General features: G+C 46.1%; 1 protein-coding gene across 1 annotated transcript in view; it reads left to right on the forward strand.

The window, feature by feature from the left end:
- The window catches only part of LOC125745496 (teashirt homolog 2), a 51,633-nt gene extending 28,279 nt beyond the window's left edge, over positions 1 to 23,354 (forward strand). Inside the window, exon 2 of the mRNA XM_049018422.1 lies at positions 19,513 to 23,354. Within this exon, the coding sequence (XP_048874379.1) occupies positions 19,513 to 22,565 (3,053 nt within the window). The 3' untranslated portion in view covers positions 22,566 to 23,354. The remainder of the gene's footprint in view (positions 1 to 19,512) is intronic.
- Positions 23,355 to 24,587: the final 1,233 nt, after the last annotated feature.

A 24,587-nucleotide genomic window follows, 5' to 3' on the forward strand; every position in this document is an offset into this window, starting at 1 on the left:
GTGTGTGTGTGTGTGTGTGTGTGTATTTACATGTAAATATACATGTGTGTATGCCGGGGTTTGTGCAGGGGCAGCCCCCGGATTGGCCCCCGGACTGCCCTCGTCCCTCCTCTTCACCAATGCAAAACATTTCATTGGCTAATGATAAGTTTGACCCCTCTGTCTGAATTATGGCCCCTCTTCCCCCCCCCCCCCCCCCCCCACCATAAAAAAAATCTTAGAATTGCCTCTGATGTGTGCATATTTATGAATTATGCAATATTCACCGACATATATAAATATTTCAGGTTTCCTACATTTTATTTATTATTAGGATTATTTATAAGTATTTTTTCTACTGGGTAGCAGTTAGTGATGTTTTTATGTTATTGCATCCGGTGAAAACTTCTACACTGATATGACATACTTTCTGCGAATAATGTTACATCCACGCTATCTGTCGATCCTTTCGGACCGTCTGAAAGCCCCTTATCCATTTAGCACGGTCGTTTAATCGGTGGGTGAAGAACAGGAAGCCAAAATGCAAGATGACAATTTATAGGGAGCAGCGGTCTACCAACCAAGACACGTTTCACTGTGTTTTCTTTTAAAAAAATAAATAAAAGGAAAAAATGAGCCCTTATCCAAGGCCCAAAACTAGACCATAAAAGGGCATTTGCTAACAAAGCTTCAGAGCGGTGTGTAGCGGCGCTCGTTTCATGATGGCAGAAAAGAGTACGAGAAGCTAACCGCTATAGCTAAACCCTACCCTTCCCCTGATTTTTTTTCCCTCACCTTAATGTCAGCCAAACTGCTAATTTTGTTTTACCAATTAGCCCTAAGTTTTTAATTGCAGTTATTGTCTGTTTATGACTCTGCCGGGAGCACATGATTGCAATTAAAGAACGCAGCAAATGATAATTAATTAAGCGCTTTTCTTTTTTTCCCTCCCTGAATGGGGGGAGAGGTTATTGAACCTGCTGTAACTTGGCTGATTTTCCCGCCGAAAACATTTGGCGGTAGCGCTAATTCGCATTTGTTTTCATCAAGCGGCACCTAGTAGTATTATGATCCCCCGGATGCGTGCTCTTTGGATTCCATTAGGGGTGCGTTCTGTGCTGAAATTGGGGTGTGTTGAAGCCTCATCACCTCTCAAAAGCCTCGTGAACATTATCGGATGTGGTTGCTCATTAACTTCTTTTTCAGAAGTTTTTTGCCCCCCACCAGTTTCCAGAACAAGCAGAAATTTTCAATGGTATTTTTGGTTTTATTAATATCACCATCACTCACATGCTGTATTTAAGTAATGCGCTGAGTGAACTTTTACTTAGGATCTGTGACTGTGATCGAAAGGTTGCCGGTTCGAATCCCGTGGTCCTCAAAGTGACGTCCCTTCAGCGAGGCCCTTAAACCCAGCTGACCCAATACACTGTCTGATCCTACTTTCTAAAAAGAAAAAGAAAAAAATGATGTTGTTTTGGATAAAAATGTCTGATAAATAATTTTTTAAAATGTAAAAAAAAGCCAATGTAAGAATCTGGGCATCCTGTGCATTTTAACTTTTTTTTTTTTTTTTTGAGCACCGACCGAGTTCGCTTCTGTAATTCATTACACTCTGCAAAGGTCTGGGCACTTCCGTGAATCTGTCATGAGATGCCGGTGGCCGGCGTACGCAGGAAGCGATGCTGGTGGAGATTTGTCCATGCACCGCGTTCGCCGTCTTCCCCCGGCGGAGCGTCTATGCAGTTCACTGGCTTATCACGCTGAGCCTCATATGAAACGGCCCAAAATCCTGCCCGCTCCCTGTGATTGATGAAGCAACCTTCATCTGCTGAGGCAGAGCCTTTGTTCTCGCGTAATCTTCCACCATATGGCTAAACTCAATGTCCTTAAGTGCATTTAGGGTGGCGGGGCGGAAATGGGGGGGGGGGGGGACCAGCGGACACCGACCGAAAGGGTCAGCCTGCTGACGTGTACACAGACGCACGGGGAGGGGGCTCCTGGCGCTCTTTCCGAATCGTAATGAACTCCTTTCGAATATTTAGCGTGTTTGTTTTCGATGAGTCTGGGGGTGTGAATAATTTGCTCAGAAAATGTGTTAATGGATTTTTTTCAGTCTTCTCAAAATGACAGATTAGCGTAGCTGGAGAGTAGATATATATGGAGAGTTTATATATATATATATATATATATATATATATATATATATATTTGTCTGGGTTTTAGTTGGCTGTATCCGAGGACAGCGAGAAAGCGGTAGCTCGCGAAAGTTTCTGACTTTGCAGCGAATGTGTCTGTTATTCATAATGTTGATTTCAGGTAAGTTATCAGTTGAGGATGTCTGTGAGCTTGTTTTTAGGGACCGAGACGTACTCTGATGTGAAGAAAGGGGACGAGATGGTGTAGAGGAGACGCATGACAGCTAATCTTGATGAACTTGTGGGTCCATTTGCTTTTAACTTGACCTGGATGTAAGTCGGCATAGTCAGATTTACTTCCCCCCCATATTTTATAGGCTCTCATTGTGCCCGCATATCTGAATGGGGAGGGGGGTCCTTCTCCTGGAATTCTAGAGAGTTCTACAGCACGGATGGGGAGATAGATTGGTGGGGGGGGGGGCACTGGATCTAGGTGGCAGCACGAGTCATCAATCACAGGCCCTCATGGGGAAGCCGCCGGTAAAACTGGGCCGCAGGCCTAGCTGTCAGGCACTCTGATGGCGGGCAGACGCAGGGCTGAATGCCGCTGGTTCACCAGGGATCGGCATGTGCCCGCAGCTTTGCTGCGTAAACACGCGCAGGTGCTGGTGTCGTCCCAGTGCAGGGCTGCCTGCATTGCCGACAGAATGAAAATAACGCGAATGGCGCGTTATAAAACTTCAGGAGCGTGCTGGCGCAAACCGACATTAATCCTTGTGAAATCTGAGAACCAGGAAACCTGAAAGTTGGTGTTGTTTGTAGGCATGATGCTTCACGCCTTCTGGCAACAAAGGATGTTGATAAAACTCGGGTGCGTCACAGTTATGCTTCATGAATGAGCAGCACGGACTGAGACCGCGACAAACGATGGATGAGGTGAGTTGGATCTTGGCTGCAACTGACGCGTTTGAAGGCCTTGGTACCGCCATCCGATGGGAGGAATGAGAATTGACTGAGGATGCCGCTGCCAAATAGATCGTCCTCCTCGAATCTGCACGTCGAATCTGCAGCGTTTGTTTACACTGTCGGATGCGGTTAAATCGGCGGGAACTATCCAAATCAAACACGCTCACTCCGAAGACTCACTTGCTGTGGCGTGGCTCATCATCGCAGAAATGGCGGCAGAGGGCAATCTCCCCTCGTCGGCTCCCCAAAAAGACTCTAGGACTCATCCATTTATTTACCCCTGAGTCCTCCAGAAAAGGCTGCCGGGTGCATCTCCACCAATGGAGAGCATCGCTGTCAATACTCCTTGAGATTGATGGTCCTTCTGCCCGTGTATTGATTCAGCCCAGGCCAGAGATGTATAAGTACCATTTGTCATTTCGGGAATTATTTGGAGTCCTAGTTAAAACCCAGCATCGGGGAGATGGCCGGGCCTGGGGGGCGGGGGGGGGGATGCAGGTTGTCAGGGCTGTGATGAATGACTGCACGGACTTCGGCTTTCGCCGCGAGCGCCGGGCCCTTTAGCCGCTATTTGCTCTCACCGCGGTCCAAGAAAAACACGGCGACGAGTCCAAAGACTGTGCAGCGTAGCTGTGTTGTGCGGGCCACCGGGCTAGGTGGGTGGTCCAGGTCGGCGTGAGAGGGAAGGAGGAAGGGAGGGGGTGGGATTTGCAGACACAGAGTGACCCCTCCCTCCCAGCCCAGTGAATATTCTCTTAAAAGCTTAGGGAGATAGAGACTAGCAATGTATAAACATATATATATATATATATATATATATATATATAAATTTGGTTGTTGAACCTTGTAGCCAGTTTCAGTTTGGGATTTGCGTATTGCTAGATGGATCATCTTTAAGATCATGAGGAACGTGGCCTAGATCCAAGAAAGAGCTGCTAATGAGCTCTATAGGCTTAACACTCAAAGCGTAGCTCAAAGTCAGCTGTACAACTTCTACTGTCAAACTGATCTGTGTGGTTCAACTACATTCTCATTAAGCTGTTCCTCAACACCGAATCCTCAATACCCTCAACACTGACTCATCATTTTCCGTCGGTCCTGACTGAGGGATGAATCGATCTGAGCGTGAAGATGGGGGCTCACCAAACGTCCGTGGCATTGAACAAATAATAAAAAAAAAACACTGAACGTAAAAAAAGATCAAACTCAAGAATGACAAGTAATTACGCCAATTGTCAGTCAGATGTTATATTTGAGAGTAGGGTTTTGGCGGTGCGGGGTAGGCTTGCCGCTCCAGTGGCTGCTGAAATCGTCACCTCTCACGTCTGTGTGGGTCTCCTTGTGTGTCCCCAGCCCCGGCTGAGCCCAGGCCCGGCGTTCCACCACAGGAAACCTTCTGTCCCTTCTGCCTTCCTCCTACCTGCCAAAATCCTGCTCTCCTAGCGGAATGCCCTTGAGCTCTGTCCATCTCTCTTGGATCCAGGAACACCCCCCCCCCCCCCCCATCCCACCGTAAGGTAGCAGCCCGGGGATTAGCGATGATCCCAACGACCTTGTGGCATTTTGCTCCGGAAGCTTCAGAGGCGGATCCCGGAACCTGCAACCGGGGCCCAAGCTCCCCCCCCCCCCCCCCCCCCACTCCGTTCCGCTCGGTTCGACGCATTTGAACAGACTCTGTGGCACCAAACAAACGGGAAAAACAAACGCAGAAATGGGGAAGATTACAGTGGGCCGCTCTGTTCATATTTATGATATTTATATCAAACTAAGAGTGTTTAATGAAAACTTGACCCAATTATGCCCTGAATTAGCAATATTTACTCATCTGGCGAATTAACAAGCAGATGCTAAGGGTTCCTGATATCACACTTAAACAGATACGGTCTCTTATCCACTTCTTCTCCAGCACGGTGCCTGCAGAGTGAGATCTTACCTCAGTCCATCTCCGACCATGAAGCGCTACCTCCTTCTCAGCCCATCTGAAATCTCGTGCATCCCGCCTTTTTATTTCCCCGTTTCCTAGAAGTCGAGCAAACGAGTGGCGCATGTAGGACACCCAGGACAGATGTTGGGGATTACTTCCACCTCATCGCCCAGTTCTGCACACTTAAAGTGCCCCCGAGGGTCCTAGGAGGGAGCAGGGGGGGTGTTGTGTTTTAACGACTGTCCGTGCTGAAAGGAAGAAGGGCCTGCCTCCCGGTGACGACCGCATCGCGGTGGGGGGGGCATGTATGTGTATGTGTGGGTGTTTGTGGATCAGTGACGCATCTCCAAATGTTAAATATTACCAAGCGGTAAAACCCAGTGAGAGCAAAAGCTCATCTAGAAGGGAAAGTCAGTGGGTTTTTTTTTTTATGGGGGGGGGGGACAGGTAACATGTCTGTCGTTAGAAAGGCGAGCAGATTGAGGTGCTTTCGCCCTAACACCAGCAAGGTGTGCAGTTATCGGTGCTGGTGCTCTGCAGAGCTGGGGGGTGTCGCCGGTCAGGGATGCCGCATCCTTAATTACCATTGATATCTCCATGGCGGGGGGAGCCGGCCGTGGCGCCAGGGTCTGTGCTCACTTTTTAATTAAGGCCCCGTAGTGTAACTCGTCAATGTACATTATTGGAAGAATGAATGTCAATGCCATTGCCTTTTCTATCCCTCCTTTATCTCTGTCAATGATTCAAAGACATGATTTATGGCTCGTCTCCGTCTTTCAGGATCATCCATCAAGCCGGGGATCCGCGGCAGCGCCGCTCGCTGTAAATCATCCTGAAAGCCCGTCACTCATTTCCATTAAGCGCACCTCCGTCGCCCTGTCTCCGCCCCCCTCGGTGCCCCCCCTCCACCCACCCACCCAGGACCCCTGAAGCCCGCCTGGGTATCTGTTCCATTCCGTTGCTCCGCCCGCCCCCCCTCCTTTTCAGTAAATTAACCACTTTCCAGTGCGTTGAATAAAAAGCATCGACTGGGAAGAGACACCCCCCGCTACATTACCGCCTAAAGGCCGAGGACCGGCATGTGCGCTTGTTCCTTACTGCCTGTTGGGGGCAGCGGTGCCTTAGTCACCTGCATTTGCCATGTAAATGACTTAATTTTTTTTCTAAAATGATAGATAACTATAACACCAATATTCAGGCTTTACAAACTTTTTAGCATTTACGCTAAAAGGCTAAAAGACATAATAGTTTCAACTAATTAAACTAGATAAATATTCAATATGTCACTACCATGGACCTCAAGTGACCTCGGGGTCCTCGCCACACGTATACAGTTGCCCCCAAATTTTGCCCGTCAGACTGTTTTGGGTCGGCATCGTCCTTCATTAGAAAATGGGGGGGGGATTATATTCAGTGAAAGACTGTCAATCGTCTCACAATGGCTGATGTGCTTCCCAGGGGAGCAGCCTGTCCCTGCAATTCAGCGGCTTCCTTTTTTATTTTAATGAACATCTAAATATCAGCGATGTGGGGGGGGAAACTAAATATCCATAAGCGGGGAGGAGGGAACAAGAAGGAGATGAAGCCCGTATTGAGAGGGTTGGGGGGTGGGGTGGCTTTCGGGGGGGGCGGGTGGGGGGGGGTTTGTGCCAACACATATCACAATTTGGGCAGCAATTGTTCCCGCAGCCGACGGCGGGGGGTGACACTGCGCGCCAGGCGAATGCAGAAGTTTGCGCTTTCTTGGGAAAAAGCAGCGGGTTCTAATCACTCTGCGGAGGACGCTTGACAACAGCGGCCGACAAATTTGCCATTAAAATGAAACGGAGCGGGAGGGGTCTCAGCGCTCGGGGACGACGCCCCCCCCATCAGTACCATCCTCCCTTTTTCCTTCTCTGCGCATCTCCTCCTGGCACTCGGGGCTGCTGGGGCCCCCATCGCTCCCCTTCATGCTTGCCATGAAACAGCCTTTGGTCCCAGTGAAGCTGACAGTATTGCGTTCCTGCTAAAAATTTACTGTGGAGCCTCATTGTATTTAATGAAGGGAAAATGTGGCATTCTACTATTAATGAACTTGGAATATATATATATATATATATATATATATATATATATATATATATATATATATATATATATATATATATATATATATTAAAAAGGTGGGGGTAAAAACGCCTCCTCTGCTGAAAACTGCACAAAATTGCTTGTATAAGGAAAGTGTTGGTTGGAGCACATCCAGAATATAATGAAAGATCTATACGGGGAGGGAGAGCAGGCAGAGTAACTGGGATGCAGATTCCTGTTAATGGAGTGCCGATTCCCCGGCTCCGGAATTAGATTCGTCGGGGCTTGACCTTGATGGAAGTCTGTTGTCGTGACGACAGATGGCAAGAGGCACGGAAATAACGTACGACGAGTGGCCCGCGCCTCGCAAGATCCGCTACCTGTTCAGGGACAGCAGTCGGGATGGATGAGCTGATTAATGGTGCGCCCCCCCCCCCTCCCCCCCCCGCCCAGCATGTGCTCCTGCAGTCAGAAGAAGGCAAGTTGGCTGGGGGGCGTTTGACGAGCCACGAGCCACATGAAACAGGCCACCTGAGTTGGGACTCTAACGTGTCGGGGTTTCTGCCCCTCGCTCAGCTGAGTGGTCAGAATGAGCACATTGAAGGATGTTTTACTTTCCGTCTGCATCACTTAAGCTGCATCGGGATTTTTCACAGACCCCCGTCTCACTCTCCTTTGATACTGTATGCATCCCTAGAGCCTTTCGGGGGTTAAGGGCCCAAAAGAAATGTGACTATTCTGACGAGGATGGGATTCAAACCATTGACCATCTGATCACAGGTGTCCCGTGAATGTGCATTTCTGTCCCGTTTTATGGTGGCGACAGCTTCCCGTGTGGACAGTCTCCACTGTGTACGTCCTGGGGACTGAAGTTGCTACTTCCCAGTGTGCCTGAGGCATTTCGACAGCAGCACAGCACATATAGCACAACAGTACAGCGTCTCCAGCTCACGCTCTGCTTCTCCCACTGCTTATATAATAATGTAAAAGTCTGAAGTTTTAACACGGGCCTAGAATCCATTGTCTAGTCACAGTTGTCCTTGAAATGCATCAAGTTTCAGGGAGGACGGTTGACTGAGGATTCCTCATCTCGTTGAAGTACTCGTCTAATGAAATGAAATCCCGCGCTGAAATCCCGGCACGGGCGAGGAGGGATCCTGGCACAGCTGTGTCTGCAGCTGTTGGAATCACCTCGATCCCCCGCTGGCACCACTGGTACTAATGTAATTCTGCTGCCCTTGGGCCTGTTGGAACTTCAAAGCCCAGACCGTGCGAATGGTCCACACCGCTGTCCTGCCTTGTAAAACCGCGAACGGGCATAGTGCGAGCAGGCGGTGGTCTCTTTAATGATGGTTCCCCCTCCATGTACAAGAACGCAGGCAGACAGGCATGCACACACACACACACACACCAACGCCCACACACACACACAAGCACCGCCCATGCAAACACACACACACGTTGGGTAAACATATCTTTATGGAGACCGCTCATTCATTTCTATGGGAAAAAATGCTAACGCTAACTATGAAACTATTCACCATAAGGGAAAAAAAAATGGGTATTCATCACATTGTGGGGACATCGTGTCCCCGTAAGGAAAGGTATACCTGCTCACACACACACACACACACACGCACACACCTTTTGCCTCTCCCAGCATTCTTGAGTGACGTTCAATCAGGGGAATCTGAACTGAAGCAAGATGGGCCTTTATTGGTGTGCCTCGTTTGCTTGGCTGGGCAGCCCCAATATGAGCGAGCGAGGGATAGGATGATGGCTTCTCCTTTGATACGGTTGAGCGAGGGGTAAACTGCCACTCTGCAGAAAGTAGCTATCAGACCTCATCATGTAGTTCCGCAGAGACCGTGTCAATGGTGCAGGCGACGCCGTATGACGGATCGAGCGTCGCGCCCCGACGCGGACGCACCTCACCGGTGCCAAAATTCCACTGTAGGGGAGGTGGGGATAGGGGGGCATGTACAGTGTAGCGTTTCTATAAATCTGCTTGCTAATGCCCTGTCCGTTTTTACCAAAACTAAATATCTTGCAGTCATTCATGATAACTGGGCTACTAAAATACTAAATTACTCTCCCCCTTGAGTTCCCCCCCGCCCATCCTCCAGAAGGACGTCTATGCTGTCCCTTATCCTGAGCATGGGGAACAAAGGAGACAGTGTCCAGTTGTCCGCTTGCGCAGCCGAAACAGAAGGCCTCTTCATGGCCCTTTCAGGAGAATTACGCAGACAGGGACACTTAAGCTGAAAATAACAGAACGGCGGGCCGGCCAGATTTGGGGGGCCGCGCTCGGAATAGATCAAATGGCCGAAAAAGTTGGGGGGGGGTGCAGAGGCCCAAGGAATCTGCAGACTGATAAATGGGCCCTTTCGGTGTGCCAGCCTCGTCCACGGGGGGGTGCAGAGAAAGATAAATAATAACTGCTGTCTGTGGATCAAGTGGACAGGAATACTGCGGTCCGATAGAGGAGATGAGAGACGCCCTGGCCGAAGATCCACAGCGTTTAGCTTCCGACTCTCATTCATGCAAGTGGGGTCAGGAGTACAAAGTTCATTTGGATTCGGTTTCAAATGTGCGCCAGTCTGCGTCTATAGACACATCCACGCATCTCAGAAAGTGTGCTGACAAATTGCGCCTTGGCCTACAGGCGGCCCCTCCTTGAAATGATGACATGCAAGAGAAGCTGTCCGATTTTAACTGAAAGGAATGCGGAAGGGACACACCCAGGTCTATTTTGGGCAATATCTGCACCCATATATATATATTTTTTTTTTTTTTTTTTCCACTGCCTTAAAAAACAGTTTGAATGCTGAATGTGTCACTGAGCACTGAAGATGGGCTTGAGGCTGAGTGAGTAATCCTAACCCTAACACCAAGCCCAACCTGAGAGCCAAGTAAAGGGAGAATAAAGAAGAAAAGAAAATGTTTCAGCACTTCTATCCTCGAAATAAACTTAAGGGAAAAGGTGTTAAAATAAAAGCAAATTCCAGGCCGAGCATTCATTAACTTTTAAAGGGCAGATAGCGTGGTGGAGAAAGCGCTAATCTGCCCTCTGCATGTAAACACGCGTCTTAAGAGGCACATGGTGCGTGGTGGACTTGGGTGAACGGATAGAGAGGGGAAGCACCACGCCGGTGGTAATTTCATACATGGCCCTCTTCCCCCGGAGCTTGTCTCCATGCCGGCGGTAAAAGAACATTGTTAGAGCATTCTGGGCCGCCCCGGGAGTGAAGCACCCGTGAAAGGTGGCTGCGTGTGAGGCCGCAGCCGGCGGTACGTTCAAAGCGATGACTCGGGCGCTCAGCTACATATTGCGAGCCTCTCCCGCCGCTCACTTCCCATTAGGCGCCGGGCTGAGTGATGCGTCTCCGGGCGGAAGCTTCTAGCTGCCAACAAAAGAGCAGCGCTGCATTATGACATCATCGGAGGGGACTTGCAAGCCAGAGCCGGTGGGGGGGGTGGGGGGCAATGTGAGAACATAGATTTGCTTCGACAAGATGACATTCGGCATGGCACAGACCCCCCCCCCCCCCCACCTCACTGCCACCTGCACCCCTCCCCTTCTTTTCTTTATTTAATGCACTCCAAAAATCCACATGCAGTAGCTAATTAGTGAAAATGTTGGTTGCATGCATTTCTTCATGGTAATTTTTTTTTTTATTTGTAATGAGTCGTGATTTTATAGTGTGAGATGTTACCACATGGTTGATGTATCTTTTATTATCCATTAGTTAGCCTTTGTTTATGCATCTCTTACAATATATTTGTCATTATTTAACCCTCTTAAATATGGCTTTTTAGAAGGGAGGCATTGAGTGGTTTAGCTGTTTAAGCTGAAAATAACATGGCCTCTTCATGCATGGGAAAATTGACAGGAATCTCTCAGCCGCATTATGATTCGTCAGATGGATCAAAGCTCGTTACATCGATTGGATGTTCAGTGGCTTTTCTCATGGCTGTTCCATACAGCTTTGTTTAACCTGCTCCGCCAGCTTTAGCTAAGGCCCCTTTTGCCGGAATTTCCTCTCAGATGTCCTCCCAATTTTGAAGGGGGACATAACAACAAAGTAACCAGTAGTGTCAACGAAACCTCTGAACCGCGCAAAGGATTTACTGCAGTAAGGACAGTAAACCAATTAAAGACTTGAAACAAGAGAATTGTATGAAATCTGATACCGTCTCTGTGTAGGGAGCCGGGGTTATGCGCAGACAATCGCGTCGTTAATTAGACGATTACGGTTTTATTTTTAGCAGCATGCCGCACCCCTCCCATCTCCAGCATTTTCTCCTTATCTTGTCAAGGAACTACGACGGAAAATGTTTACAAAGCTCTCCTCTGCCAGAGCTGCTTTACTGGCAAATGATATTTAAAGTGATCTAATTAGGCGCCTGAAGTGGTGATGTCAGCGACGGATCGTTCGGGTGCCAGAAAAACAGCCCAGGAAGGGTCTTTATGACCAGGCACGTGTGAAATTGATACCCGCACTCAGTCTGCACGGTAAGCATCTTTGCATTTTACTGTGGTACGAGGGGGGGCGGGGGGGCTGGGATCTCGTGAAGGGAGCACATCTGTATGGCTGACTGCGAAGCACACTGCGAGACACGCAGCCATAATTAACTAGCAGGGTAGGCTCTGTTTCCCCCATCTGTCTGCGTGCCGGCGGACGGGCTGTTTTTGCGACGTTGATGCATCGCGGTGGCCACCTTCAGCAGCCCTCTCCTCATTCCGAAAGACAAATCAAACATTTTCATTTAGTAGTAGTGGTGTGGACAGAAATAAAACTCAAACTACCAGGAGTCTGTCTGTCTGTCACTATAGACTATACACTATAGAATATGGCCATAAATAGCTCTGTACCAGGTCTGCATACACTATAGAATATGGCCATAAGTAGCTCTGTACCAGGCCTGCATACACCATAGAATATGGCCATAAGTAGCTCTGTACCAGGCCTGCATACACTATAGAATATGGCCATAAGTAGCTCCGTACCAGGCCTGCATACACTATAGAATATGGCCATAAGTAGCTCCGTACCAGGCCTGCATGCACTATAGAATATGGCCATAAGTAGCTCTGTACCAGGCCTGCATACACTATAGAATATGGCCATAAGTAGCTCTGTACCAGGCCTGCATACACTATAGAATATGGCCATAGGTAGCTCCGTACCAGGCCTGCATGCACTATAGAATATGGCCATAAGTAGCTCTGTACCAGGCCTGCATACACTATAGAATATGGCCATAGGTAGCTCCGTACCAGGCCTGCATACACTATAGAATATGGCCATAGGTAGCTCCGTACCAGGCCTGCACTGCTCAATTTATACACACAGCGTAGAAAGTCACACTTGCTGCTAAACAGGATGGGATGATGAGAGGCACTGGGTGAGGCAGTGACGTGGGTTATCGACAAAAAGTGGAGTAAATGCATCCGGGGTCGCGCTGGCAGGCCTCTACCCGCGAGCCACGAACGCCACGGGAGTCACAGGTCTTCCCCTCTTCATTTGTCGCTTTATTTGTAGCTGCTGCATGCCTTAAATTCCACTTCATAAAAGCGCCGCCTTTCCCTTCTGTTCCACGCCGACTTCCGTGCCGAATTGTACTGAAGGTGCCGGTTTGTTTATTTATTTAGTTTTCTTTATTTTGCTGCAATAGGAATGTTGCGTCAGCCGTGAAGGGGTGCAGTGCGCATGTGCAGTCCCCCCAGCCCAAGACACGGGCCAGCCCAGGCCATTTGTGTGCGAACGTGGGCTGACGGCCGTGACATTGGACTTTTCGCTAATGAGGGCAGCGGGACACGCGTTTGTGTGGGACTAGCCTAGCCAGATTAGCGCCTCTTTCACGATTCTTTCCAGACTAATAAAATAAAAAATACTCCAGCCACTGTGTGGCGTGTAATTTACAGCAATTACTTAGCTGTATGAATATGTATGTTGTCTTTTTCCCTGGATTTGTTTCTCTAGCCCACCCCCCCTGCGATGCCACGTACCTGTGCTGGGGGCAGCGTCGTCCTGGGGCCGAGGCATAAATCCGGGAGATGAAAATGTCACCGGCCAGGTTCATTTTGCAAAGGGCTTTTGATTGGCGCACGCACGTGTAATTGATTGTTCCAAGGACAGGAGGAAATCTAGAAATGTCATAACAGTACTGCTTAGACTGGTCCCACTGCTGGGCAATCAATGGGAAGTAAAAAGGGATATTGATCCACACATGGCAAGAAAAAAAAAAACGGCCGAGATGAGGCATGAGAAAGGGGAGAGCGGAGCAAGCCCGTGGACCTGTCAAAGCCACCCCCCCCCCTCGAGTTACCCCATCTCCGCTCAAGGTAGAGTTACACCCCCATCAGATACACGTGGGGCGGGTTGGCTCGAGGTTTTGCAGCTGTTTGCTAGTCAGCCCAGTCACTTATTGGCCACCTCACCTGTCACTCACCAAATCAAAACATATCATCGGCTAATGATAAGGTTGGCCCCTCTCTATGAATTATGGCCTCTCTTATGCTCCCCATCTTAAAAAAAAAATCCTGGAATCACCCCTGGCTGGATCAGAGGGATAGTGTGAAGGTATTGGGAGGGGTAGGGCAGGTATTAGACTCATACTGTAAAATGAGAGAGAGGGATTTGATAACGTTTCCTTTGCAGAGGTTCCTTTAGCCAGATTTCACTTCCACACTGTGTTCAGTGTTTGGTTTTACAGTGAGGGTGGGGTGGGGGGGGGCAAACAGAAAGGCTAGGGAGGTACTCCACTGTTTATTTTTATGTCTTTATATTTTACCAGTGTTGCAGCACTTATTTTAAACGCGTGTCTAACAGCCCCAGGGGTGGCTGTCAGCTGACACCTTTACGTCCCGCAGAAGCTCATCTGAACACTGTCTCCCCGAAGATGATTTGCGCCACTGGCAATAAGACTTTAATTACCTGAAAATACTATAGCCAGAGTCCTTTTAAAATGCTGAGACCTTCATTAACGGAATTTTAATGTGCCGAGGTCTAGGATCATGAGGTCCACTCACTCTGCTGTCAGACTGCTTTATTGTACTTTCTTCTTTTTTTTACCCTGAGTGACAAATTCGTACAGTACCAACAACGAAATGTGCAGTGACAATAATACTGGCAGGATTATATTAGGCTTAGGATTACTAAAGTCATTTTAAACTTATACTCAGCTAAGTGTTCGCCTTCAAGCGTCAGAAATCTGTTAATGAATTCTTCCCTGGGAAAAAACATGAATAAATAAATGAAATTCAGTTTTATGTCCTTCAAATGAAATGCATGATTGCCACGTACATCATCTTTGGAGGAGAGGGAAGGGGGGAAAAAAAATGTCCCATCCACCTTGTCACGCACATTACGAGCGACACGGACACATTAGCCATGTTTTTTCGTATTCAGCGGTTTAGCCGCGTAAGACGGCGGCAGGCTTGCGAGACGAGCCCTGATGGGACCTGCCTGTCTGGATGCATTCGAGGGACTTTGCTCCATGCTTGCAGACACCCTGTGATGGCACCTGCTGCAAGATGATCTCCAGGGGAGGGTGGGCAGCACTAAATGTAGGCCCAGGCTTCCTGTAGTCACAGGAAGTCAAAATGTCTGCCTAAGAGGGAATGGCTAGAAAATCCTCACTGTGCCCAATTTTACGTGAAATTTACGTATTCAAGGGCCCCTGTAAAGTGCGGGGCCTCCTAAATGTGCTTGGATATCCTAGCCCCTTCCATGGCCCTGTGGTCTGGCCTCTGTGTTGTAGAGAAATTGTGAGGAAGGATTTAAATGTTTCTGTTTTAAAAGCCAGTTTGAACGCTGCACATTCTTCCTTCAGTTTATTTGCTGTTTTAGAATGTAGACGAACACTCGAAGGTGACAGTCCCCTTAAAAGTCAAACGCGCTGGTCTTCCCAGTCCCAGGGAAACAGTAAGTGGGATCAACAGACATTTTTAAACGTTAATGAAAATAAGAACGATCTTTATATCAAAAGCGAGCTCCCCCGCATCGAGACGGATCGGGTTGATGAGTGGAGAAAATGTGTTTTATTTGCTTTTAATGAAAGAGCGAATAGGGAAAGGAGTGTGTAACCGTAGAGTGTGAGGTGGGGGTGGGGTGAGGTGGGGGGGTTGCAGCTGTCATTAATGTTAAATACCCAGTGGATCAGGCTGCTGCGGCCCCCACAAACACTGGCACTCAAGGAAACGCAGACCCTGTTGTGCCAGGCGCCTGCTGAAACGGATTAATGTTATAAACACTTCAAGTTGCTGATTTATGATGGACACCCTAGGTTTCCTGACCTTTGCATATCCCTGTCTGAACGTATAAATTTGTAGTGACACAGATTGGAGGCTTTACAGGGGTTTATGACATGCTAAATCTCCGCAGTGGCATGCCAGCCTCTTATTTTGTAAGCCAAGTTAGACTGAAAGGGGTATTTACTGATCTGAAATAGCAAGCGAAACAGTTTCGTGCAGAATTGCCCAATATTTAGTACATTTTTTGATGTTATAGTGTGTGTTTTTATAGACATTTCTTTAATAAACATAATTTTGTAAGACGTTTTAACTTGAGCTGTTTGGTTGATAATATCCATACAAAGTTCTTATTGAGGTTGATTTTAGTATATAACATACAATGTTAATTTGAGAATATTAATAATCAGCTTGAATTGATTTATCTATAAATATGACAAAACTGCAACAGCTGTGAAATTAAAATATACTGTCAAGTTAAACAGCCTACCAGATAGATATTTTAAGTCATAAATGTCTCGTATTTTGTTGAATTAGTAAGGGTGTGTTTGTGTATTCTATGGCTACATTGAGTTCGCTTGGCACACATCTTCATCATAAACGAATCGAGTTGTGCCACCGTTCATGACAATGTGGAAATATCTCTCCCTAGAATGTGAATTAATTCCTCAGACTTTTAGTCTCAGTCAGGACACAAAATCGTGGATATTCCGATTTTATAACACAGGAAAGCTATAATACATCTCAGAACTTAAAATATACTTAATTTTTTTATCTTAAATATATTTATATTACTTTGATACTGCAATAAATACACATTAGACACTCAAATTTGCTAAATATAATTGTAAATGAACATAACATGAAGTTCTTCGTGCTTGTTTAAGGAGTGTAAAAATGCTGAACAGCTAATTGTGTTGACCTTTAGTTTCAAACATCTTCATCTTGCATCCAGACATCCTGTAGCCCACACATTCCAGTTTAAGTAATTGCCATCGTTACTTTCATCATAAATCATGGCCGCCTTGAGTATTCTGTAGTATGTTGAGGTCAATCATGGCCGCCTTGAGTATTCTGTATTATGTTGAGGCCAAAACAATATATTTTACCCATTTTTTTCTCAGTTGTCAGTCTGTGATACCAAGGACCCACTTTGGTAAAATCTAATAGAAAGACAAATGTGTTTACTCCTCCCACCATGTGAATTATCACATCTCACCTTTGAAAAATAACAGTAGGAGCTATTCAGAATGGAACCGTTGAGTACATTATCATAGAAATTGCAGCAGCAGAAATATGCAGATGCTCTGGATGTCTCTGCCTTTCATTGTTGGGTTTGTTAAAAGTGCCAGTCAGTGTAATATTTATGAACACAGATTTCTAATTAATCATGGGCCCTGTCATCTTAGATTTCCATGAGGTAAAGCTATTCATGTTATTCATCGTATCACCTTGTTGCTACGAGGGCCGAAGCCGGCGCTTCTCGTAAGAATGAAATACGATACTGGGAAACACGTACACAGCTAAATGCTGGCAGCTTTGTCACGGAGATCCGTGCCCCTTCAGAAGACCATTCCTCACTGTTTGTATGTTTGAGAGAGGGCTTAGCAAGAGGGGTTAGCTTTAATCAGAATCAGAATCTTTATTTGTCAAGTACACAACAGTACAAGGAATTTGTTTTGGTGCAATGTACACAAGATAAAAGTATTTTTCAAAAATTAATAAAATAAGGTATAGTGTAGGTAGTGAAACAGATCTGCAAATGATGAAGAAACAGACAAATAAAGTGAGAGGACCAAATGTAGGGTACAAACAGCTTGGGGTATGTGCAAATGAGCTTATGAAGTCAACAAGAGTATGAAACTCATACACTGGGTGATTAGATTTAAACGCGTCAGGCGAGCGTTTCCCATAGTAATCTGCTTTATTTTTAATAACTAGCCATAAAATTCTTGTGAGCCGATGTCGCGACCATTTGATGTCTGAGTTCACAGCTGCTCCTCACGAAAGTTCTTTGAAGGTCCATTTCGCTTGCCGTACCGTCTCAGCCGTCGGCTCGGAATTCTTTCGGAAGACTAGAGAACTGCTGGGACCGAGCTGCAAGCCGGTCATAATCAGCAAAAAAAAAAAATGCATCTAAATCCATGCATAAAACATGGTTCCCTATTCCTGAGATGCTCTCGGAGGTATGGGAGAGCATGTTAAACCAGCACCCATTGTGGTCAACCATTAGATAATGTCTCCTGCAGTAGAACAAGGTCACCGCATGCTTAGAACATCTTCCGAGTGCACGGCTCCTTACAGCCGGGGCTTCATTCTCCATGTTTGTTTTGAAAGGGCAAATCCCGTTTCCATCTCCTTCCATTAGCTGCCAGCCGTTCACCTCCAGGGTTTCTCCTGGGGCTCTTGTGAAATATTGATTAAAAAAAAAGAGAGAGAGAGAGAGAGAGTCTTCTGGATTTGAAGACTGAAGACATTCCAAGCCGTACAAGGCGGGTGCTCTTAAGCCCTCGCATACTGTATTCGTCTCACAAAAGTGCCTGTATCTCAAAAAGAAAGTTTAAACCGAAAGAAGTTGAGTAACCGCCGGGACAAGACCGGGAGTTCGGTGTTTTTTTGAATAAAAGCCTCCCTGTCTGTGATGCGTCATGAATTTACGACGAAACACATCAGAGTGGCACAGTGTGAGTTTAGCTAGAAAGTTGAGCCGTGACAGCTTTCAGTCGGGCACGAAGAAGTCACCTCTGAAGCAATGGAAGGCCCCAGAATGAAGGAACCCAGTGTCCTTCAACTTCAGTGTGATCGTTCTCCAAAGACCTGGGTTGTTTTTTGTTTTTTTTCTGAGGTGGGATATTTGTTTGTTTTATTTTTTCTCGTTAGGATTCTGAAGGTGCTGCAAATTACACCCGTTAAATCCCTGACACATTTTGGTTTCATGATGGAGTATTGATATTGTAATTAACGTTGCCACTGGTGTTCAGCGAGAGGCACATAACGCGGCGCCTCGAAAAGGAAAAATCTCTAAGAAGGGAGGGAGATGTCAATTAGAAATAGTGTTGTTTAATTACCAGTTAATTGAAGCAATAACATTTGCGTCCTGTGTTGCAAGAATGAACAGGTGAATAATGAAGAAGATAATTACTGTTTATGAGATTGTCAGGAATAGTAGGGTGAGGTAAGGGATCATTGGTAATCTCAAAATGGCAGATAATGAGCTCATTTTTGCTCTCAGCTTTGAGGTGTTTTTAATGTTATCCGTATTCATATTCTGAATCATAAATGTCCAATTTTTTCTACATGGGCACAGAACATACATATGGGTTGGACATTGTAAAATGGGACTTCAGTATATAGCACTTTCTTCTGTGATTTGTGGAAATGACTGATTTAGCTGAATTGTTTTTTTTTTATTTTGATATTATACACTTTTAATAGGCAGTGCTGAAGCAGCAGTCCTACTCTATTCTGTTTACTTTTATATTTGCACATTTATTTTTTATAACCAATCACACTGCATTCTATGAAATGTACTGGAAAGCACACGTGAATACATATTCGGTTCCTGACGTGCATTTTAAACATGCGTGCGATGTTATTGATTAATAATGCCTTTTGAAAATGTTCAATTTGCTGTCAGTCTACAGCTGAGGCATCTAAATTCAGCTGCAGCGACATTCTGGGATCTCAGCCCGGTGTAACTGTACCCAGAAGCCTGCTGCTGCAGACACCCATAATCACACGGGAATATGTCATTTGGAATAACACTTAGCAGGACCTTGGGAGAAATCAATTCCCTTTTGCCAGTCACTGGCCCACAATTGTTATAAACATGAAGGGGGGGGGACCTTTTGACATAGCTCTCAGTCAATGGCGCGCCATGAATTACAGGGTCCTGCCAGATTCCTTGCTGCTTGTTAGAGGACGCACTATGCAGAGTCATCTGTTTGATTCTCTGTAGTGTCTTAACAATGAGTCTCCACAGCCTCTCTCCGCCAAGATGTTTTCTGTTTGCCTTGTCACATTTCAAAAAACGGATTTACAGAGTGACGCTTAAAGCATGAATGCTGGACATGATGCAAAAGCTCTGCATATAAGGGGAATCAACAAATCTCTCTCTTGATTTCTTCATAGAATTATCTGTTTTTTTTTTTTTTTAATTGCATTTCCCTGTTCCTTTGCAGTGTACGAGCCAGATGACGACGTCGGTGTCCAGGATGCCATCGCAGAGGATGACGCAGAGAACACCATGACAACTGAGGAAGAGGGCCCCGACAAGGCCAGTCTTAAGGAGTCGGAGGAGAAGGAGGTCGACAATAAAAGCAGCTACAGCTACCAGAACTCTCCTCTGAGCATCCTCTCCAATCAGGAAGCCGAATTGGAGTCCCGCCTCAGTGACGCCAGCGACAGACTGTCTGACTTCAAGAGCACCTCAACACCAGAGAGCCAGAGGGACCCAGAGAGTAAGGGCTCCAAGCTGAAAGATGAGATGCACAACAGCCTGGAGAAAATGCGAGCTGCATATGCCAACTTCCTCTCGGATTCCTACTGGACGGGAATTGGCATGGATTTGAAGATGGCTAACAATGCAAGCAAAGGAAGCTGCGATAGCACCAATGGGAGTACCAAAAGTGAGTTTGACTGGCACCAGGACGCACTCTCCAAAACCCTCCAACAGACTCTTTCTCCCAAGCCTGCCTCCAAGCCAAACCTCTTCAGCTCCGTCCACCTTTACAGGCAGAGCAACAAGGCATGCGGGGCCGTCTTCACGGGGGCCAGCCGGTTCCGCTGCAAGGACTGCAGTGCAGCTTACGACACCCTGGTGGAGCTGACGGTGCACATGAACAAAAGTGGCCATTACCAAGATGACAACCATACCAGACAAGGTAGCACCTCCACGTCTTCCTCCAAGATGCGAAAAAGGAACCTGCAGGACATGGAGGGGAAGGAAGATGCACAGAAAGTCCTTAAATGCATGTTCTGTGGCCACTCTTTTGACTCCCTGCAAGATTTAAGTGTCCATATGATAAAAACTAAACATTACCAAAAAGTGCCTTTGAAAGAACCCATTCCCGTAATCACACCCAAACTAATTCCACCGACTAAAAAGCGGGCGTATGAAGTCACAAGACCCTGTTCTCCAGACTCAACCACAGGGGTAGCCAACTACAATGATGCACAAAGGTCCTCCGGCCTCCATGCTCCCCACAGCAATCGTTATGGGTATCAGAATGGTGCGAGCTACACGTGGCAGTTCGAGACATGCAAGTCTCAGATCTTAAAGTGCATGGAGTGTGGAAGCTCGCACGACACTCTCCAGCAGCTCACAACTCATATGATGGTCACAGGGCACTTCATCAAGGTTACAAGTTCGGCTTCTAAGAAGGGGAAGCAGCTAGCTTTGGACCCCCTAGCCGTCGAGAAGATGCAAGTGTTCGCGGAGCCCACAAATGACTTGCCCTCCGGTACAGAAGGTGACAAAGGGTCTCCAAAGAGTATGGCCACTGGCAACACTGAGAAGGACATGAGGAAGGAGGGGTCGGTGGAGAAAACTGCAAGCACCAAAGTAGAAGAGAGCGAAGTCAAAGATCATAAACTGGATGGTGAAGACCAAAAGCAAGAGGATAAACCATTCAAGTATCCATACTTGCGTGAAGAGGACCTTGAGCAGATGTCTGGAGGAGGAGGAGACATTCTGAAGTCTCTGGCTAATACAGTAGCGTCTGCCATTAACAAGGCGCAGACTGGAACACCCAGTTGGAGTGCCTATCCTAGCATTCACGCTGCATATCAGCTCTCTGGAGTAACTAAGAGTGTTCCTCTTTCAGTGTCACCGCCCATTCAGCTAAAACAGACCTTTAACAGCAAACTGAGGCCCATAGCTCCAAAAGGGAAGTTTTATCAGCCCGGTGCAGGGGCTGAGTGTTTTCCAGGCCAGCATCAGAGCATGGACATCAAAAAAGAACTGGGCAGCACCTGCGACAGCAAAGAAAGCAAAAAGTTTGATGAGGCTGAGAACGATGACAGCGATGGCCACGAAGATTCCTCCTCCTCTTCAAAGCTGGATGCAGACTATGTGAAAGAAGGGAACGAGGTGATCAAAGGGAAATTGAGCCCGGATTTCTCCGACAAAGGGAAGATATCACCAAGCCCTCCTGCCAGCAATGGATGCATTAATCCCTCAGCGCTTGTCAATGACTCCCCTGAGATTCTTGGCATAAACCCACTAAGTGCACTGCAGTCTGTTCTGAACAATCACTTGGGTAAGGCTAATAAGCCTTCAAACTCAAGACCAGAGGCCACACTCACAAATCGCAGGCACTCCACATTCACCAAAGTCAACCGTGGTCTGGAGAAACCTGCCTTGGCTCTTATTCCACCCAGAGATGGCAGGGTCAACAACTTCCTCTTCGAGAGCAACGACCAACCAATCGACTTAACGAAATATAAACAACACAAACCGAGTCCTGCTCGCCTGCAGAGCTCAACGCCAATGCCACAGAAGCACGCTCTCTCTGACATTGCAGACATGGTCAAGGTTCTTCCAAAAGCCACAACCCCAAAACCAGCCATGCCTTCAAAGATGCCTCCCATGAAGCTCGAATCGGACGTGCGCCGTTTTGAAGATGTGTCTGCGGAGGTGTACTCAGTCCATAAGCGGAAAGGGCGGCAGTCCAACTGGAATCCACAGCATCTCCTTATTCTGCAAGCTCAGTTTGCCTCTAGCCTCTTCCAGACATCGGAGGGCAAATTCTTGCTTTCGGATCTCGGCCCTCAGGAGCGGATGCATATTTCGAAGTTCACCGGACTTTCCATGACCACCATCAGCCACTGGCTGGCCAATGTGAAATACCAGCTGAGAAAAACAGGAGGCACCAAATTCTTGAAGAACATGGACACCGGCCATCCGATCTTCTACTGCAATGACTGCGCATCTCAATTCAGGACACCGTCTGCTTTTATCATCCACCTGGAATCCCACCTAGGTTTCCAGATTAAAGACATGAGCAGACTGCCACTGGAGCACCAGACAAAAGCAGAGCCAGAACTTTCAAAGGCTTTGGGAGCCGGAACAACGGAGGCCCCGTCTCCAGAGGAAGACATAGACTCTAAGTTCAAATGTAAACTCTGCAGTCGGACATTCGCCAGCAACCACGCCGTTAAACTCCACTTAAGTAAAACTCACAGCAAGTCACCTGAGAACCATTCACAATATGTTGAAATGGACAAGGAATAACACAACAAAGGCCCAACTTTTTACTATACATTTAATTTTGCTGATTCTTTAATGCTTAAAAAAGTTTAAAAAAATGTAAAAAAAAAAAAAAAGTCTCTTACCATGTTTCAAGTAGCATTACTTGCTGTCTTTAGGAAAATCTATTAGTGAGATTCAAAAATAAATATTTTTAATAAAGACCAGTATGGACCGTCTGCCTGAACTTAAAATGGACTATTATCAGAAAAAAGAAAATAAAAAAAAAAATTTGATGGTCCAAAGACCTAACAGCTCATCATTTTGCACCCTAATCAAATGCATCACCAGTAATGAAATGTATTACTGCTTGAAACATAATTGCTGATGTCTGCATGCAATAGCATTGGCCATGACTACTATTTATTTGTATGATATGCCAAGTTTTAATTGTATTACTTTTAAGACTGATTAATGCGTTTAATTGTAATTTACAATTCTAATTGTGAGTCAACTGCATAAATGTGCAGGTGTACCATCAGGTAGCCAGAAACCTGTTAACACATTTATGGAAAATGTACAGTATAATGCTCTGTAAAATGTTTGTGTTGCAATGATAGAAGAAAAGCACTTTAATAAATGTTTAATCACCCGTTTAGGCTCAGATTCTGTAAATGATCCAACCATTTTAGACAGGCTGAAAATGAGGGTGTCCCATCGATGTTAATAGAGCTGAACAAACATAGTGTGTTTCATGTTTAAAAGATGGGGAAGCGATTGACACCTGCACCTTTTTTTACCTATACAAATAAAGCGTTAACATTTTCTAACAAACTGTGTCGTTTAGAGTTACCAGCATTCTGTTTCTTTTGTGGCCGTCTTATGGGTCATTGTCACAGAACTAAAATGTGTGATCGTCACGGCAACCTTGTGGAATTTCACGCATGAATAAGGCACTTTGATCAAGGCTATATACTTGCCTGAAATTTACTGTGCTTCCATATTCACTAGATGGAGCAATGGATCAATATTTTGCAGGGTTAAAGTTCACGTAAAAAAAGAAGATCACATCATTACCAGAAGCTCTTTTTATATGAAGTCATCCTTTTCATTAAAATTAATAAATTTATTCATCAGACTTTTTTTTGCCTCTGCTCTAGCCAGCGCATTATGGTGTAATAATCAAGATTTTCAATAAATTTGTCTTAATTCTGTCAATCAGTAATACCTTTGGAAAGTTAATTATATCAGTCAGACCAGAGACGGAAAGACTCTATACAACTGAACTTCCAAGTAAGATTAAGCGAATATAGAAGCCAATTATTGCATTCGACTTCCTGTACAGGCTTAAAAGACTATAAACTTATTTTCAGAGCAGAAAGCATTGTGACTCTGAAGCTGTAATGAGCTCTTGCAGTCTCCTGACTTTCCTGTGTCAGTGGAAATTTTTCGTATTTTCACATTTTTGGCCGTACAGAGGTTTGTAATGTCAGCGCAGACGTCAAAGGAGGTAAGAACATCTCTTAAAGAAATTAAGAACGCTGGTGACCAAAGCATAATGACCTAGTATTTTCCGTGTGGTTTGCCGCTTATGAAATGACCATGAATTCTTATTTTTGGGTGATGATTCGAATGGATTTATCTGGATAGGACATTTCTGGGCCATAGAATGTCGCTTCAGTCATTATCGGTGATTTTCTCCATATTCAAAGAACGATGAACTAAAAATTTACCTTCGGACATTGCTGTAAAAGCGAGCGCTAGCGTAACTTAACTACAAACCGATATAGAAGTAAGCAGCCTATTTGTACAAATCAGACAATACCAGTAGGTCTGTGCAAAATGGCTTAAGAGAATTAGCTTATGTGTTCGGGGAAACGCTGAAATTCTGGCGATAACCTGTTAATTACCTCCTGTGAGCCTTGTTCTGCTGTGATTTTTGGTGCAGAGATCAAAGAGTTGCCTTTGAGCAGTTTGGCTGCAAGTTCAGGAGAGTTGCATGTTTTCACTTCCCAGGAAGTTCCCTGCTACCTGCTCTGGATCACTTTGCTATAACTCTACACATGA

Source organism: Brienomyrus brachyistius, chromosome 6 (genome assembly GCF_023856365.1).
Source record: "Brienomyrus brachyistius isolate T26 chromosome 6, BBRACH_0.4, whole genome shotgun sequence".
NCBI classification, from domain to species: Eukaryota; Metazoa; Chordata; class Actinopteri; order Osteoglossiformes; family Mormyridae; genus Brienomyrus; species Brienomyrus brachyistius.